Consider the following 20,423-nt stretch of genomic DNA (forward strand, 5'->3'; position numbering starts at 1 on the left):
GTTCCCTCTGTTACACCACAACCTATCGTACTGCAGGCCTTTTGTCCTCCTCCCTTTCGGGAGCCAGACCAAGAGAAGCTAAATTGTATGTGTCCAGTGCGAGCACTGGACGCATACGTCCACAGAGCTGCCCTGTGGAGAAAGTCCGACCAATTGCTTGTTTGCTACGGTCCTACTAACAAGGGTTCCCCTGCCACCAAGCAGACCCTTAGTCGTTGGATAGTCGAGGCTATCAACGTCTCCTATGAGTCCTCTGGTCTTCCCCCTCCTTTGGGGGCCAAGGCTCACTCTACTCGGGGTATGGCGGCCTCCAAGGCCTTCTCAGCAGGTGTTTCCCTCTTGGACATCTACAACGCTGCGGGGTGGTCACGCCCTCTACATTTGTCAGATTCTACGATCTTGATATGCGAGCCACTCCGGGCTCTTCTGTTCTCTCGCCTCAGCTGTGCTCTTCGGACAAAAATTTTCTAAATATTAAAACTTAATTTTCACCTCAAGGGGGAAGAAAAAATAAAATAATAATAACTGCATTCCTTCTGACTTGAAAATGATAGAATCCGTGAAAATGTGAAAATCTGGGCTGATGATATCAAAGACTGGTATTGCATCTGTAGGACATATAAATGTGTGTCAGGTAAAAGAGAATACCGACAGGGAGGAAGGGAGGAAGCAAGAGAGAGAGAATATGCTTTGGTAATGCAAATGTAATGTTATTTGTCATGCCAATTAAGCACACTAAATAGAAAGTGAAAATCAAATTGAATTAAGAGAAGACAGAGAAAGCAACAAGAAACACGCTCACTCATTATGACAAGAAAGTCTGTGTGTTCATATATGAATCAGTCATAGCCAATAACACTGTTCATCGTGCAAGACAGAGGACCCAAAGTGGCATAGCAGTGGCAATTTTGAGTATCTCTCCTTCTTTTGCCAAGCTGAGTCCAGAAGTTCAGGGAGCTCAGGGCCAGTGCAGGATCTACCAATTAGGAGGGCTGGTTGAAATCCAAAGCTGGTGTGACATTTGGAGAGGAACTCTCATGTTGTTCAGAGCTGAAATATCTCCAGTGATTCTGCTCAACATCTTTAGAACAGCAGCAAACAGCACGGCATTCAAGTTTGAACTTAACTCAAACTTACTGTACTGTATATTCTGAGTATCTACACTAGGTTTTGAGTTGCATACTGTGCTTTCCACACACTCAACTGTAAACTACGTACAATCAGATATTACACTATTGTTCAAAAGTTGAGCTGGTAGGACGTAGGACAGAAGTCTCTAATGTTTACCTAGTAATATTGTTAAATATTATTATAATTTTAAATAACTATTTTCTAGAACTTTTTCTATTTTCCTTTCTTTTCTTTTCTTATTTTAATAATACATAATGTTTTATAAAAATGTGCTTTGTTAGATAATTCCTCAGACTCTTCTTAATTCTAGTATTCTAATGTAATATATAATTAATATCATTTTATTTAGAAAAAAGTTGTACTGCTTAATCATTTTGTGGAAATCACGATGATATTTTTTAGGATTTTTTTCATTTTTTAAAATTCAAAAGAACAGCATTTGAAATATAAATCTTTTCTAATATTATACAAGTCTTTACTGTTCCTATTTTGCTATTTAATGCATTCTTGTTCAATAAAAATACATTTCTTTAAAGGAATATTGACTCCAAATTTTGAACATGCCAGTTCATTTTCATTTTTTTAAATGTCAAAAACATTTGCTAAGTGCTTAATAATAGAGATGTATTACTCTGTTTTGGTTGTGGGCACTGATAACCTCCATTAGAGAATGTGGGCATCAGATTTTCCACTGAACTTCTACCTGTAATGAGTTGAGTCAGCTAGAAGTGCTCAAAATTGTTCAAACTTTGCATGCAAGAATGTCCCTCTGTTTTATCAAATCCGTTTGCTGTCAGAACAATCTGCTCAGAATTGCAAATTGAGGCTCTTTCCTGTTCATAAACAGTTTCAAATACAGCAAAACACACTCAAAAGAAAACCAAAAATGTATTATCGCATTACCTCAGTGTGGGGCAAAAAGATGAAATACGATGTATTCAATTTAAAAATCACCCAGAAAGCCCATTACTCAATGCCTGCTGACAAAAAACACCAGACCATCTCTCAACTACTGCACTGCTATAAAAGATTAAAAAAAAAACAAAGCTCAATCAGTTTTAGATCCAGAAGTCCTGTAGTTTTTCTCTCTTCCGAGCAGTAAAAAGCACTGCATAATAGGAGTTCCTGAACTCAACACCATTATGCTATTACCTGTGTTGGCAACAAGAACAATATACAACAACACTATTACAATAGGTGGGTATCAATCCACATTTTACATTTGTAAAATTTGTAAAACTCAGTTGAGGTGGAGATATATTCAGCAAGAAGACTGATAAACTACAATAGAAGCAGAATGTACCAAATAGATCCTCACACAGAGGACATTTTTTTAAAAACCAGGCAGCTTTCTGTTGTTCGAGATGTCGAATCTGCAAGGGGAAAACATTCACCCCTGCTCAAAATTCTAAATCATATGGATTCCTACTGAAATTTTCCTATTTCACTGTGAAAATGCACCGGACAACAATACATGTGACCGTACCTTTATGTAATTTTTTTTGTTGAAACTCAGATGGAAGCACATCTATTGACATGATATAATTTCCTGAGTACCTTTGTTGGCCAGTTAACAGCCCTAATCTCACATCCACATCGGATTTCTCACACTGCCCATTTGTGTTCTCCTCCAACACTTGCATCACTGCAATGCCATTCCAAGGACAAAGAGTATTCTTCATCAGGTCTACAATAGCAGATCCCACTCTCTGACCATTAACTCTCTCATCTGTTCCACTCGTCATATAAATTACATGTTACTCAAACCGCAGGCTTTACCTCCCCTTACCCAGACCACACCACTAGAGAGACAATTATAATCCTTTTAGCTTAATAACCATGCAATGTAAATCTGCTTAATGAAAGCATATCAGGATACTGTGTTGCTAAAGACAGAGTGAGCAAGAGACAGAAGGGGAGGGGGATGGAGGCAGCTCTTTTCTCCAGGCAGCTAATTATCTGATGGTTGTTTTCTATTCATTGTAAGTGAGAGTGGTTCATGGCCAGTAACCTGGTCACTCGACAATGATGGGAGAGGCTCTTGGGCCCTGAATGGAACTCACCAAGCGAGCTCACTCTAATTAAACAAGGTTCTATCTATATTCGTCCTTTCATCAAGCATGCTGTTTACACAAGCTTATAGTGCTGGATACCACAAGAGGCCCGAGCTTTGTCCTCATGTGCACGTGGGCTCTGTGTAAAGTAGGTGTTTAATATTCACACCTTAGTGTATACTCATGATGACCTCTTTAAATGATTCCCAGGGCATCCATAAACACGTATCACAGAGCATTCAGGAGAAAGTATTCGCAGTAATGTAAATTGAAACAATCTGTAATACTACTGTGAATCAATTAAATTATTTTAATTTAATATAACATTACATATGCAAGCTTTTGTCCCGTCATGCTGTTGTTTGAACATGTTTCACATGTTTTTAGAGGCCCACTAAGGGATGCTTAAAAATTGAAATTAAATTTAAATTTGTTGAATTATTTAATCAATATCTCTAAGTTAACTTTAGTATAAATATATATATATATATATATATATATATATATATATATATATATATATATATAGTGTAACAGGAGGCAAAAGTATTTTAAAATAGTCTGGAAAATATTTTATACAAATTTAATCAGAAAAAAATATTACCTGGAAAATATTTACTTCATAAAGATAATAATAACGCTGTTTGAAGATTTGCTTTTATTATTGCTGTTAAAATACATTTGATATGTGTTTGTAATGTTTATATTTCCTCAAATTTTCCCTGGAGACCACTTTAGGCGCACTGGGGGTTTTGGGCCACAGTTTGAAAACCATAGAGCAAGGCACTTAACCTGAAATTACTCCAGGGGAATGTCCCAGCAGCACAAATATATGCTGCAAGTTGCTGCAAGTTTACATAAAAATATGGTGTCTAAAGCAAAGTAGAAAATGTAAAGTAGGTTGTTAATATCAGTGTTAAACAAAGACTTCAGTGGCACTTGTAGAACCACAAGGTCACTACACTGAGAACAGGGTATGCTTAATGCTATTGTAAAGCACTGCTATCACTTAGGAAGAGTACAGGTCACAACAAACAGTAGGTCTGATTATTAAAATACATAATAAACCTTATCATTGTTGTCATTAGGGACATATTGTTTCTCCTGAGGCTACAGACACTTGAGATCTGATATGGATGAGATGTCTAGTGATTTGAGCCTCGCACTACATTAAAAATGAAACTGAAGTCCAGTAGCCATTTTGGATCTCATTAATATGAGACACTGGCCGTAGCTGCACTGGGGACCCGGAGAAGACACGCTGCCATTTTGAAAGGGCACGTCAGAATGTGAATTGCCAACTAAGACCGCCTCCTGACTCAGCTTTAGATAAGAGACGGTGAAAGCGCAGGAGCGTGAGAGAGAGAGAGAACAGGGACCCATGCACTGTACAGCTGCCTGGGAAACTTATCTCTAATAGTTCAGGGACCAAGGAATCATGTAGGTGTCATTTGAATGTGTGTGTGTGAATAGGAAAGAAATAATGTGTGAAATAATAAAATAAAAATGACAGGTTTCTTATCATAACTGTTCCAGTAAATACACACAATATGACTTGTGTTTTTTTTTATTTTTCTAAACTTTATTTCTATAAACCACGGGTTTTCTTTCTTTTTTTTCTTTCTTTTTTTTAAGTCTGCTATTTTAAAAAATAGCTAAATGAGATTAAATTAAAATTAAAAAATTAAAATTAAATTAAATTTATGCATTTAGCAGACGCTTTTATCCAAAGCGACTTACAGTGCATTCAGAAATTCAAATTACCATTGATAAAAATGACTAAAATATCCTGAATATATGTTTTCTTAAACGCAAGTTATATTCACACACATTTTTCCACAGACTCTCTCTCAGATGAACACTTTCAAGCAGCCAGTCATTTATGGACAAATAAATTTTTCTGGTCTTTTTCTGAAGAAACCTTAAAAGTGTGTTTGAAGCAGGGGAAAAAATGTATAAAAGCTTAGAATTACAGACTTGTACAAAGCTGCTCTAAGCAACTGTCATGAGAAGTAAGTGCAATTTTGCCAGAGACTGTATTAAAGGCCCACTTTGATGAATGCTGTATTTTACGAGAATAAAGCAATGTGACAAAATTTGACCTCTGATATATAGCCAGCTTGCATCAATATATTCCCTTACAATCCCAATTTGACTTAAACTATCATCAGCCTCATGAAGGCTATTTCAGGGGTATGTATTTTTATGACCTGTTCAATTTGGAAAAAATCTCCACAAATAACTGATGTTTTGAAATAACAGGTATCTTGATAAGAAGCCTTAACCCTTTTATAGGATGAAAAGTGTACTTATTGGCCTATAAAAAAGGAAAGCACCATTAACAACATGAAAGAGGAGGAGACAGAGTAAAGAATTAAGGAGAAATCTGTGATCTTTACAGAAAGGGAGTGTCAACCCTTTCAAGAAAAGAAAGATCTGACAGCATCCAGGATGACCATCCATATTTCCTGCAGCCTAAAAGCCAAAAAGATGAAATCAGGGGCTTAGAAAGGCTTAACAGAAGAGGAAAAAAAGCAGAAAGGGATGAGGGATGAGAAAGTCAAAGATATGGGATAAAGAGATTAGAAGAAATAAACAGAGCCTTTCAGAGGTTTTCACACAAGATGTGACACTTCTCAAGCAATTTCCCCTTCAGGTGACTTTATTTCTCCATGTCAGCACTTTTTCACCAAAAAGCACAGCAGGACACAACAAGGCCACATTTGCCTCTTGAATAATAGCTTGACTCGTCACAACAGGAATCTGCCATCTTGCACTATTGTCTCATTGTCATTGTCATGCTGTAGCAACGGTTCATAAACACACACACACACACACAAACGCATCTCTGCTCCCACACACACTTTCCTATAGTTTGGAAATTGTCTGTGTTGGTGAATGATTTGGTGTGTGTGAGGATCACAAAGCAGTAATGAGTAGTTAATCATGATGCCCATAGCAGCACAAATGCAGGTGACATAAACACACAGCTGGGTCCTTACAATACACACTCTTACCTGAGCACCAAACCCCCGCTGTGTGTCCTCTGTCCACATACAGGATCTTAAGTCATTTTATTGACTGGTTGGTAAAAGGCTGGAACTATGCTATGACAAAAGTGTATGTGTGTTGCTGACAGAGGAGATTAAGTGGATTTTTCTGTGTGCTTGTGTGTATTTTTGACAGGTGAGTTTCTTCTCAGTAGGGTGAATGTGAGCTAAAGAGCAAAGTGAAAGGTCATCAACACTCAACTGTCACTCAAACCCAGGGAGGCTAATCGATCCCAGAGCCCCTGGAAACCAGACAAAAGCATAATACTCCATTTCCTCAGGATGGGCAATCATTCCAACTATCATTTCTAAACACTCTGGGGCTGGATTCATCAAACATTTTTATGAATACAGTTCTTAATAACTGCTATTTACTTATTCTTTAGCTTAAAAAATGTATTCCAACAAAATATTTCTTACAAACCTCCTTGAGTGAAAATCAAGGTCTTAATGTTGTTTGCATGTCTATCTGGTGCCTTTAATATGCTTAAAAGAACAAGTGGAAATTCATCAGTCAACACCATTGCTGAGCATTTGCTCCATAAGCATTTGCTTGTATTTTTATAGGTCTATAAATGCAGCTTGATACAGCCTCTGTTTCCTGTATACCATCACAAACACACAACAGAGTGGGGCTTTTCATATCATTAGCAAAACGTTATCACCTAAGGATGATGATTTTTGAAGATTGCTGTCTGAGATGGTGAAGGGAAACATAGTTCGTGTGACATTAGCAACACATTATCAGCAGCTTAATAACGTATCAAGCCAAAGTCTAATGATATCAATTATTGTACGTGTCCAATGTTGAAGAGACGATTCCTGTATTATTCGCTCTTTGTGTTCTACTTTGGAATCAGTTTCTGGTTCAAACATATAGAGAATATGACTGTGATTGAGTGGAGGTGAGGACTAATTTGCTAATAATAATGTAAATAATATATCCATGTTTACTAAATGACATGAGGGTGTAGAGTTATATTCAAGCTGTTGAAAAGAGGGAATGAAAAATGAAAAGAGGGAAAAAATTATGTAATTTGGATTGTCAAAGATATGTTTATGTGATACAATAAGCAACTGCAGTGGAACTTAGAATAGTTCTAAAGAGAAAACTTATAAAGAATTTGAATTCCTGAAATTAATGTTTTTATCATTGTAAATAACTTAAGAGTTTGAAAAACTTATTTGAAGTTATTTAATTTCAGCTTGATAAAATTCTAATTGGTCTTCAATCCATAAAGTTTTATGAATGGGTTATTTCAAATACTAAGCATTACAATATAACCCTTGAACACGAAATGTATGTACACAACTGCCCTTCGGAAGTACCCGCCTCCCTTAATTACTGTTGCTATGTTCGACAAGCCATGGCCTCTCATGCAACACACCATGTTCCCACACTGAAAAATATACAACGGAGCAAAAAAGGCACTGACAACAAGCTGACAGAAAAGTCTCCGCTTTTAAATTTGGTTATTTTTTAAGAAATGTAAACAATAAATACTATTTTGTGCCTCTTTGAAATGTTGTGACAGATCAATGTAGTGCCTCTGTTCAAGCGGCATGGCATGTTCATATCTTTCTCTTTACTAGTTATAGCTTTAAATAAGCATGAATGAACACCTGAAGGTATCTTGTTTCAACCATGGAAAGATGTCAATACACACAATTTTTCAAGTTTAAATCCACTGACATGAATCTACATTCCTGTCTAGTTTGTTTGTCGGATGAAACGACAGATTCGACGTTATGACTGGTCAGACTGCCTGTCAATTAAACTTCTGTTGAAGGGTCTTCTACTCTGAAGTGACAATGTTAACAGGGATCAGCATAATTATGCATAACATGGCATTTAAAAATTCTGTAACAACTCTACAAACAGAATTTCACTAGAGACCTCATTCTTAATGTTCATTTTTTTTAATCTGCAAATCTCCCAGAACTGACAAGAACTTCTTAAGACAATATTTGAGAACTTTTTGTTTGTTTGTTTTTTTGGCACAAACTTAATTATTACGGAATGTCTTGACAGTTTTCTTCAAGTCGGCCCCTGGACCCTTTCCACAATATGAGAGAAGTTAGTCTTAATGATAACTGCTTCTAAAATTCATCTCAGGTAGCCACGAAAAAAAAACTGAAAGCTTGTTCATATGAGGAAAGCAATGAAAATGTCTGAACTGGACAGATGATGACAGCTGGCCTTCATGCTTGATAACATAAATCAAGTCCTGCTACATTCATACATCAATGTCTGTGAGTGGCACTGCTGATCCAGCTTGCCTGTGCGCCACAAACACACTCAGCATGTTACCACATATGTTCTCAGCACATTTCCACATGGCTATTCTTCCACTGGATTCTGATTCCAAGAGGTGCCCATTTTAGCTATTTAGATTCATCATCAGAACACACTGACAACACTTTAGATTGTATAAAGGGAAAAGAAAATTTAAATAGAAATAAAGACTGAGCGGAGGAAATCAACACTTGTGGAAATCCCACACCTGCAGCTATTCTACTTGTTGCCATTAGATCCTCATAAGAAGGTCCAGCGATATCCTTTAACTGCTCGAGCAAACGGACAGGACATACAGATTAAGCAGAAACGGTGTGGTTAATCGATTGCTTAGAGATACCAGTCACTCACTCACCTTCCTGTACCGCCTGGAAGGGGTTGTTGGGCTCGATAAGTTTGATAGAATGTGTAATCCTCTCACTCTGGAGGACGTCATCATTCAAACTCAGGTCTGAAATGGCAAGCTGAAAAACCTCGTCGTCCCGTATGGCGTTCTGTTCAAAAATAGCTCCTGTTGGATGAAACAGAATGTTCGTTATTAATACTTCATTCTCTTTGCCTCTCAAGCCATTTCACAGTTATTCCAAACTTTCATACCCTTTTCAAGGGTAAAAATAAGGGGAATGGAGATTCATCATGTGGGAAAAACTGTTAAAACTATATTATACCCATTCTGGTTATCGAGAACACAGCATATAGCCATCAGATATAATTTACAGCAACTTCCTTGCCTGTCAATAGCCAACAGCATTTCAGGCGTGAGTTCAGCACCATGGAGAGCGCAAGTGCTGGAAGTGCTGTAAATATTCTACACGCATCCCTAATTTGTCAAGGGCATTTTGTAGTGTGTGGAAACACAGTGGGTTGTAAGCCTACAGGAAGATCTTTTATGTCAAGGGTATCTTATACGTGACAAGGTGTATCCATGGTAAATATGAGCTGTTTTTATATGTGCTGGAGTTTGGTGTATCCTTGAAAAGTCATAAAAAGTGGACAGGTCGAACAAAACATCCTAGACAGATGAATAAAATGGGGAAAAAATCTGAAGTAAGGGATTATGCTCATATTGCACAGCTGCCTAAAAAATTAATAAACAACTGATATGTAGTATTGACTTCAGAAGTATTGACTAATGAAAACAATCAGCTTAGCAACAACTGATTCAGTATTACAATATTAATTTAAAAACTGTTTTTGAATTCAAAATATTTCAAATTGCAAGATGCTTCCAAAGTTGCACTGATATAAAAAGAGAGGCAGGAAATGACAAAACAGGCTGTCTGTTGCCATGGCCATTGGTGAAATATTCAGATTAGAGGTCCTTATACAAACATATTTTACTCTTCTATGCCACGTTTGACCTATTAGATTCAGGTATTCAAGAAAGGGGATTTTTTAATTCAGCTGTTTATGGGTTAATCCTAATCATAATATTGCACAGAGCTATTTAAATGTTGACTTCACATGACTGAGTAACCCATAAAGTGCTGTTTCACCAACAAGTCCTTGATGCTTGGAAATACAGCCCAGTATTAAATCAGAATGTGTTTGGACGCAATCAATAAGGCTGATTTGCGCAGGACTATAAACAGTGACCCACTGATGATATGACATATTGAGATCAAGGCAACAGTGATAAAATGCACAGAGCAGCCAGCTTGAAGTGCCAAAGGTGTAGGAGAAGCAAATAGGGCTTTATTTATTTACATGCACAGTTAGCCATCATCAAACAGCTGCTGAGGCATCATGCAGTGCACTGAGGCAACAAAAGTGAGCTCGTTTTAATCACTTCGCCAACATGCGCTGGTCAAAAACAAACAAGGATATTTAAGGTTATAAAGAGGACAAATCTTCTCAAAATCTTGTTTGAAACATGTTCGCAGCGTTCTTATAGTGCAATCAGTCTTTGTATCCATGCTGGTTTCATACATTTTCTGTAAGAACGTTTATATAATTTGCTACAAAAGTAGTTTGATTTCATTACTCTAATGATTCATGTGGTGTACCCAAAAAGGGTCTAAAAGAGACCTCTACCTTTTATGGTTGTCTTGTGAAGAGAACAAAATGGCTTCCTGCATGACTATTACGCCACACAGACTGTGTTTGGCAGACAAAAGTTATTCAAATATGAATAATATTTAAAAACAAAATATATTCAGGATTAGATTAGGCCAAATTATTTCAATGTCTTTTTTCCAAAAAAAAAAAAAAACACCACTATAAGATTATTATCCACTACCTCACTTAGTTGTGGACACTTGACTAATTGAAAAGACACTATTGGAAGAGAGCTGAACTGGATGATAATTTATCAATTAATTATCAATGAACTGATTTTGGCATTCTTGACAAACTATTTTCCTGTTTGACACTGTAAAGCTGCTTTGACACAATCAGTATTGTATAAAGCGCTATACAAATAAAGGTGACTTGACCTGACTAAAACAACCAGTACCCAAGGAAAAGATATAAACTATACCAAGGATACACATTTAAATCAGATCATTTAGACCTAATTAGATTAATTAGATAACAGCAATAAATGTTAATTCAGTTAAAGTGTGAATTTGTCTTATAAAAATGTCTACGCTTCAATGTTTGGGACTCAACATCATCCTTCTTTGCAACTAAGCTTCAAATCCAATTGTGAGTGTTCCTGGTGATGAAGGAGAACAGTCAAGCGACAGGATGATGGAGAACATCCACTGCATACAAAAGAGAGGTTCCCTACCAACAGAGGAGCACCAGATTTATAACACAGATGTATAACACATCAGAATACGACAAGAAACAGTTTTGTTTAGCCTAATCACATTTCTCAAAGTAACATATTTAGGGGTGCATGAGTCAACATTCTGAAGTCAGCCAGCAAACCAATTTCGTTCCCAGATTAAGTTGCCGGAGAGGACGGAATGCAGCATACTGACAGAAGGCTGCCAAGCACGCTAATACAAACGACTGATCAAACAAAAGCTAAAATCTTATTCGCCAGCTGCGCAAACTGAAGTTCACTCAGGAAACGCCAAGCGGGCACGAGAAGAGACTTGTGGCGCGCTCAGTACCTCAATGAACGAAATTAAAATTTCCGTCACGTTCAACAGAAAGTTCAGGCTTAAGGCTGGGGAGGGGTGGACTGGAGTTAACCCTGAAACACACGGAGAAGAGACGTCTCGTTTGGCTTATACGTGTGGACCCTACGCGTTCAGCACCCGAAATGCACTTCGTGGACCCGTTTGCTAATGTTTCCTGGCAAGTTAAAGCTGTTTATCAAATGTCAAGCAGTTCAGGGGAGCGAATACGCCTTCTATCAACTCTAATCTGCACGCGTCCGACTTTAAAATACGATGCACTGAAGAAAGCCATCTGTGATTCAGCGGCGTCTGCCCGAGACCGTGCTTACCGATGTGAATAATGGAGTCCGCGCGAGCTGAGCGGCACTGCAGGATCCATAAGGAGAGGCTGATCACGAGCAACTCCATCTCCAGTTCTCGCCCCGGTGTATCATCCACGCGTCCACGTCGCTTCAAAAATCCAGTTCCAGTGAGAAAAAGAGCGTCCGCGAGAACGACCACTGTGAAGGAGATCAGGGATGCGTCACTTCTATCTTTCTCCGAGATCTAATAAAATTGAAAGTGAGAGAGGATGTTCGCGGGGAAAAGAAGCTCTCAAGGGAAGGAAAGCAGAAAAGGAGGGGTAGGAGAGCAAGGGAAACGACGGGGGTACCACGGTCAGAAGCAAAGCAACGGGTCCGCGCGCTCCAGCTCTCAGTGTGGTTTGGATACTGCTAACTGCAGCAGAGAGAGACAGAGACTCTCTCTCTCTCTCTCTCTCTCTCTCTCTCTCTCTCTCTCTCTCTCTCTCTCTCTCTCTCTCTCTCTCTCATAGCTAGTCTTTCGCGTTTCGCTCCACCACGTGACCGATGAATCGAAAGATCGAAACGGTACGGTAAAAAACCCAGGTGAAATGAAATCTGCACGCACCGGAGAGAGTCGCGTGAGCGGCGGAGTGGTTATTGGAGAGAGGTCTAGCGCAGCCCTGAGAGCGTGAAGTTCGGGCAGACCACCGGAAAGGAGAAAACTCTTCAAACGTTCAATGCTGAGCTATGTTTTTCAATTGAGTGACTGGTTTTTAACTCAGGGCTGCTGGAGGAAAAGCAAAGTTGTTGATACGAACGGTTCAAATTCTCCACAGAAGTTCGCCGCGCCGACAGCGACTCCAGAAGTGAGAAGAGCGACCGCGGGCGCTCCGTTTCTCGGTGGATATTTTGCCCGGTAGAGTCTATAGACCCCGCTATCACCCTGAAAAAGAAAAGAAACGGAGTCTGTAGCAACCGCGGAAGAAGGAAAACAAGTGGGTGTTTGAGACTGAATGATTGTGTATGAATAGTGAATGACTGACGTCGAATCTATAGGCTACTATGTGGTACACGCATGTTTACAATAAAACATTACACAGATAAGGTGAGTCGATTAAACGAGTCTGACGTTTCATTGAATTAATTGTTTACCACGTAGCCTAAATGGACTCGAGTCACGTTTTTTGTATACATGTTCCGGAGTACTTTTCTGAAATTTTTCTCTATGGAAATGGATGGGAAATGGTAACCTTCACCTTACAATTAAAGGATATTTCTTGAGACGACACTAACAGAAATATCTCTTAATTGTTTGGTGAAGGCTGTCAGGTCGTCAGCTCGGATCAGTCGGACGTGGACAGCGCCACAGCGCCCCTCTGGTCAATCGGAAGAACTGCCTGTCGCGAGGAGTTCTGAGAACTCTACAGATCAGAGATTAGTTCTGCTTGAGAAAGTGAGAGAATGTAAACTTTTGAATGCAGTGAATGTATTATAAGTTCATTGACTTCTTTTTTGGCAAATGTTTATTAACTTTTTGTTTCTCTGTTTCGTTCCCACGGGTCAACGTTAATCATTTAAAAAAATATATTTGTAATTAATTAAAATCTTTATATTAGCTAATTTTGCATCACATGAAATACCATATTAGCTAAGAGAAAGATAATTATAATTAACAAAACAAATCTTTACATTTTCACTTACAGATTTAATCTTCAGTGTGCTGCAATATGATACATAGGAAGGAATGGGAACTAAAGGAGCCTTTTTTGGCATAATATATAATAATATAATTGTAATCTATCCCTCTTTTTATAATTTAAGTAACCATGGCAAATATATGTCAGATGTGTTAACATGAAATTAATGTGATAGAATTACTGACTAGCCATATATCCAGCCAGCTTCATTGTGATGACATTGCAATGGCAGTAACCTTTGCATGATGTTTTGTTTTCAAAAGCATGCTGACAAGAAAGGTAAATTCCTTATTTAAATGGAGATTAGCAGATCTTGAATCAGCAGAAGGACATCTATAAGAAATGTTTCTTGAACTCCAAATCAGCATATCAGAATGATTTCTGAAGGATCAGGTGACATGAAGACTGGGGTAACGGCAGCGGAAAATTCTAATTTTGCATCACAGCAATAAATCACATTTTAAAATATATTAAAAATAGATGGCACTGTTTATTTCTAAGTGCTTTACAACAATCCTGAGTTTTGCTGTGGCACCTCAAAAGTTTCTGTGGTATTCAAAAAGCAACAAAAGCAGTCGATTGAGCTTAACTTGTATTGAATCCGGAACATTCCTAATACCTTTCATTATTTCCTAATACCTAACATTCCTAATTCTACCCAATGTAGAAAATCGCTCTCTCTCTCTCAATTTAATCTAATTGGCACCTAATACTTGTGCAGGTGGATTTGTGGTTGTAATCTGAACTAATGATAATGAATTGCTTGTCTGACTTCACTATAGCATGATCTTAGTACTGAATCTGAATCAGCACTGCTCATAGTTAAAGTGACCCTCCATCCTCAAGCCTGTAGGTTGGATTAGTGTGCTAATCTCTGTTTGGACACTGCAGGCTACATAATCCAGTTAGACACTGGATGTTAACGTAACAAGATAGAACAGCTCGTGTCACAACTTATTTGGTGAATAAACTCATGCCGCAGCAGGGCCTCGAAAGAGGGGATGAAGAAAAGGGCAAAGAGCAGAGACCAGTTAAAAATATACCAAATGTAGATGTCTATGATGTTATGTCAATGATCCAGAGGAATAAGATTTTCAAATACTGAGAGAATGAACAGTTTAAGATGCTGTCATGTTCACAGTTGTTCGGCAAAATCACGCAATCAGAATTTCTCTTGAGGGTGAAAGATTTCCCCACATATATTTCAAGACCAATTCAAGTTGGTCACACCACATTGACCCACAGAAAGCTGTAGCATGTGAAAGTAACTTCTGTGTGAGCAGTGCTTCATACATCACTACACAGTTGACAATAGAGACAACAGACCTTTTTTGAGTGGATTCTGATTTATTGTCAGTGTTTTATTGAACAAATATAACTTGCAAAGTGATTCCAACCATCTCAATGTCACTCCCCTGTGCCATAATCATTATAACTGTGGTGTGAACTAAGTTTAGAATCATTTTCAAAACTATACATTCACTGTTATCATTGTGGTTCTCGTCCTTGGTGTGAATGGCCCTTTAGACTGGAAATTCTAGATTTATAAAGCGCAAACCACAATTGCAGATCACTCATCTGTTTCTTCACCCTGTCTGGTGTATGTGAAACCAGGCTTTCCTTCAAGCAGTTCAAAATTAACCTGAAGGATGTAAAAATCATTAAGATGATCAAACCATGGCAATCAGGGAGCATCAAAAGGACAACAAGAGCAACTAGACTGGTCTTAGAAGCTTAGATCAATGCCTCAGATTCATACCCAATACAAGGGACGTAAGAAAACAAGCTGCGAGGATGAAAAGAAGCTGAGAATATAGAGGAGATGAGGGGTGTTAAGCTGCTGTCCTACCACTTGTCAGAGATCTCACGAGCCGTGACATGTACATAATTAAAGCCGATCAAAGGGAAGCAGACATGTTTGGTGCCCCCAAGCTCCCCTCCAGCTGTAGCCTCATTAGTGGACTACCATTATGAGAGGATGCAAACATTACAGTGCATATCACCATTACACAGATACACAAGGCTCTTAGACAATACAATAAACAGTCACAAAATAATGATTAAAATTGAATCTCAGTCAGACAGTGGCTAAATTTTAATATTTGGAGTCCTATTTGGGGCAAATTACAAAGAACACAACAAAAACACCAGCATTGCTTAATATAACCTTCTGCAACAATGTGCCAAACAATGAATTCACCACAATTAATTCAATGTCCGAACCGCTGATTATGTTAATTATATGACTGACAAATTGTGTTTAATTAAGCTCATTATTTTTTACCATCTCATCTAGCAATCTGTAAAATAACACCACCTAGTTTCACATGAGCAAAATAACTTATTTAAGTCAAGAAAGACCGTTTAAATGAATACCCATCATACATTGTGATAAGATTATAACTCACAGATAAGTGTCATTGATGGCCATTTTATGATTTCAGTAAGACTGGGAATGGAAATGAATAGAATGCCTACACCTACTACATGTCACACTGGATAAAAGCAACTGCTAAATGAAAAATTAGTAATTAGTAATGGGGGTAAGGCAACCGACAACCCAGATTAAATAATTCCAAATGCACTTGAGTTCTGTGGAGTCTGTTTAACAGGAAGCCTGTCAGCTCTTAGGCTACTAACCGCACCGGCAGCACAGTGGTTCATCCATGAATGAGGCGTGAGCAGAGCGGAGACTGTTGTCACATGTGCTCCAGTCAATGGCCGTTCAGCACTCGAGCAGCTGTTCGAAAGAGAATGCATAGTTCCTCTTTGTCTCTTCTTCAAACGAAGGCCTGAAGTTGTTATTTAGATGAAGAGAGACTGTCATTTCAAGCTCTCAAGGTTTCCTGGAGAGAGTAAATAAGACCTGGCATTTGAATAGATCAAACATGCATGAACACCCGCCGCCAGGTACCAGGGCCATTTTTCCAAATGATATGTCAAGAATTTATTTATTCCAGCAAATGAGTGCTGCTGTGTGCATCCAAAAGTCTTGACGCACAAAAGCCACAAACAACCATTAATTATCATGAAGGTGAACTTTTCAGAAACAAAGTGAAAATCTTTCTTCATTCTTTGAATGTCTCTGTCTAAAGCTATTCTGAATGCCTTTCTCTCTATCTCATTAGAAGGTGCCTTGTTCTTAGACTCTAAAGCATGATTCTAGTGCTACAACTAGTAACTAAATTACTAAAACTCAAGTTTCAACTCAACGTTCTCAATTACTACTATAACAAAGAGGAACAGAAACAAATAAAAATAGAAAGATAATGGCATCATTCACAGAGAAAAATGGGCCAAAATCATCTATGGACAGCTCACATGAATAGAATACTGTGTTTTATATGCATTTCTTTTTATAAAACTTGCATTATATGTTCTGTCATATTTGGATAGATAGATGGATGAGATAAAAAATTTGATTACACAAAATTGTTTAAATTGAGATGCTCTGGTTTTAAAAGATACATTGATACGCAACCGTTCATTAAACTGAACGGAAAGCATTCCAGAACAGAAAGCACTTCATATCATAACTCTTAAATGCACACAGTATTTCTGTCCTTCAGGGCATTTTTTTTTATTATTATTATTATTATTTTTTTGAGAGCTTCTTTAAAAAACAATAGTCTTAAATTAAATTTGCGAAACACACAAAGAGATACAAATCAAAGGCAACTTCATTATTTTGTATTTGTGCAGTGATTTCGGTTTGCCAAAAAAAAGGATCAAAAGTCATAAACAAACAGAACATGTGATGCAATTTATTTATTATATATATATGTATATATATATGTGTATATATATATTTTTTTTTTTCACCTTAAGTTTGATTTAACTGCAGGCACGGATTAATGCACAGTCATGGCTAGGCTGCAGCCTTGGGGCCCCACGTGTGCAGGGGCCTCGGATTGGCCGGACTTTTTTTTTTTTTTTTTTTTCAGCGCGAACAAAAATGACCCTCTATTGACCCATAAGAAACATCAAAGATTCTTTGCAGAGTGTCTAACAAATTTAATGTCTTTTATTGTAGAATGCGCGCTCAGCACTGGCGAGAGTAAAATAAAAGTAAAACGCACACGTGCATTCAAAAGTGACTTTAATACCCCATGTTTTGAGAGCGACTCCCTGTCTAGGCTGTTATTAGTATGTAGGCTGTAATAGGTTTTGAAGTTGTCTATAGCTCTGCATCTTGCTTGAAAAAAAACTGGTTTCTATTTGCACTTTGAATATATAGAAAGAACACTTATTGTTCGCACTTAATAAGAGAGAACTGTTGTTTATTTTTTGTTATTTATACTGTTTTTTTTTCTATTCTCAATTTGTGAAAAGGAGTTCAGTTAGGTGTTCAAACGTTCTAGAATCCCATAATTCATGTGCAGTTCTAAGGTCTGAAGAGAAATCATACAGGAGAGAAGCCAGTCAGCTGATTTTGTGGCAAAACCTTTTACAGTGCTTGAGTGCTGTTGTTTTTTTACTGCATATGAAAATAAAATTCTCAGAAAATAGAACTGAAATGACATTTATTACAAGATGATTAGTTAAATAAAATTTTTCCAGTTATGAAAGTGAAGTGACATTCAGCCAAGTATGGTGACCCATACTCAGAATTTGTGCTCTGCATTTAACCCATCCGAAGTGCACACACAGAGCAGTGAACACACACACACACACACACACACACACTGTGAGCACACACCCGGAGCAGTGGGCAGCCATTTATGCTGCGGCGCCCAGGGAGCAGTTGGGGGTTCGATGCCTTGCTCAAGGGCACCTAAGTCGTGGTATTGAAGGTGGAGAGAGAGCTGTTCATGCACTACCCCCACCCACAATTCCTGCCGGCCCGGGACTCGAACTCACAACCTTTCGATTGGGAGTCCGACTCTCTAACCATTAGGCCACGACTCCCCCAATGGTTAGAGAGTATGTATTTGGACCATGTATTTGGTCACTGAGAATTTTTTTTTTACAATGTGTAAAAAATCTTGTGTCTCGTCTCGTGTCTTGAGTTAAGTGTCAGCATTAATGATAATCAATCAACAAAAGACAAGGAGAAAAATCACTTCCTGTTCTTGACAGAATGGCATTTGTAGCTTTTAAGAATTTATATAGTGTAAATTGTTCCCTGCCATCTCATTCGCATCTATGGAACAAATAAATAAATTAATACTACTAAGAAAGAGCACATATTTCTTAATTGATCTAGTCACTTGATTCTGCTCTCAAAATACACCAGATTTATGCATTTACATTTAAAATGAACAACATTTTCTTATACCCACAGAACCCCCCAATCTAGAAGAACCACTGTGCACCCATCACAGTTTCACAGAATTCTTTGGGGACACTCACTAGTTCACCTTACTGCATGTGGACCATACATTATATGGCACTAAATCTTTTTTTCCAGTAAAGCATAATGATTGGGGGGATTACATAAAGAGCAGCCTAGGGGCCCCTGATCACCCTAATACACCCCTGCCTGCGGGATAGTTTGGATAAATGAGTTCATGTGAGGCGTCAAACACATCATTTGGAAGTAGCAGCAGCCAACATTAAAATCCTCCCTGTCAGAAATGAAGTGTGTCCATAGCACACAGAGGTACTGTACCTAACAGGTACATAATCAGATTCACGCCCATCTGTCCTTATGAAACTGAATACTTACTCAAAGCCAGTCCTTTTTCTTCCTTAAAGGCACATATATTGTCTCCACAGACACATGTAATTATTGTTTATTTTCTACCAAAACGGCATCTAATGAATTAAATTGAGATCTTCTAATAGCAGTGAGGCTTTGAGAGTTTCTTTGACTAATTTCTAATGTCTAATGTAAGACACTAATTAGTCATCTCAGTCTGGGACGAAGCCAGGCCTGCAGCTAAACACAAGCATATCAATAGGTCAAAAATGGACCAGTGCTTTGACAGTAAGTGTTTTAAGCAGTATTAATACATTTTTCGGTCTTTAATTTAGCTTATTTGGTCGTTTTTCTTATTTTTTATTTACATTTGTTTTGGATAGCCAACTTGAGACAAATTACATGAAATCTAAATCAAAATACAAATAACATGAAAAAAGTTCACACTGCATTTTTGAGTGGGCTAACTTAAGAACAAAGCTACAGTACTTAGACTAGTACTCAAAATATACTTATATATTTAAAAATACATTTTTATATGCAATAATTCCAACACATATGATATATTTACTAAACAGATTCAGCTAACCTCACAATACTTCCATCATCTATCTTCCATCCCAGCTCCCTGCGGTATTCTTAAGAGTTGTTGTCCGTATTAGGCCCATCGAGTGATGAATCATGTTCTCCCTTTGTGAACAAGCCGCACCTGCCAATCTTTTCCCCATTCTTCTTCAACATTAACACATGCGTGAGATGTTGCAAGGAGATAGATAAACCTTTCTGGCTTGCACTCGGGGAATGATTTACAATCCGAGATGCGAGGCACATCTGGTGGAAGATCTCGCTGGGAAACGTAACCTTGATGTCAGAGACTTCATGTTTGTAATTATCTTTATCGCCCTTTCTCCTTCATTTTCCCCTTTTGATGCCACGAAAACTCGTCAACCTGCTGATTCTGTTCTTACTGTGCACACTAATTTCATTTCATATTTGTCTTTTACCATGCTTTCTTTCCTCCCCTTCCCTCTTTCGCTTTTTACACAGACAGAACCCCAACAAGCGAAAGAAAGAATAACAGTATTTCATCTGTAGTGTTGCTTAGGCTCCCAGCATGCATCTAAATAACATAAAAGTTGAAGACACACAGAAGAGGAGGACTGTGGCTACAGTTTTGCAGGCAGCATGAGATGAGGTGC

At 38.0% G+C, this 20,423-nt stretch overlaps 1 protein-coding gene across 3 annotated transcripts in view; it reads right to left on the reverse strand.

Annotated features, from left to right (window-relative positions):
* The window catches only part of LOC128031550 (glutamate receptor ionotropic, delta-1-like), a 243,031-nt gene extending 230,697 nt beyond the window's left edge, over positions 1-12,334 (reverse strand). For 2 of the 3 annotated variants that reach the window (XM_052619862.1, XM_052619861.1), the window contains exons 1-2: positions 11,932-12,334; positions 8,887-9,042 (exon numbers count right to left, since the gene is read on the reverse strand). In XM_052619862.1, the coding sequence (XP_052475822.1) occupies positions 8,887-9,042; positions 11,932-12,010 (235 nt within the window). In that variant the 5' untranslated portion in view covers positions 12,011-12,334. The remainder of the gene's footprint in view (positions 1-8,886; positions 9,043-11,931) is intronic. The other variant, XM_052619860.1, reaches the window with a different exon arrangement.
* Positions 12,335-20,423: the final 8,089 nt, after the last annotated feature.

Source organism: Carassius gibelio, chromosome A17, assembly GCF_023724105.1.
Source record: "Carassius gibelio isolate Cgi1373 ecotype wild population from Czech Republic chromosome A17, carGib1.2-hapl.c, whole genome shotgun sequence".
Classification (NCBI taxonomy): Eukaryota; Metazoa; Chordata; class Actinopteri; order Cypriniformes; family Cyprinidae; genus Carassius; species Carassius gibelio.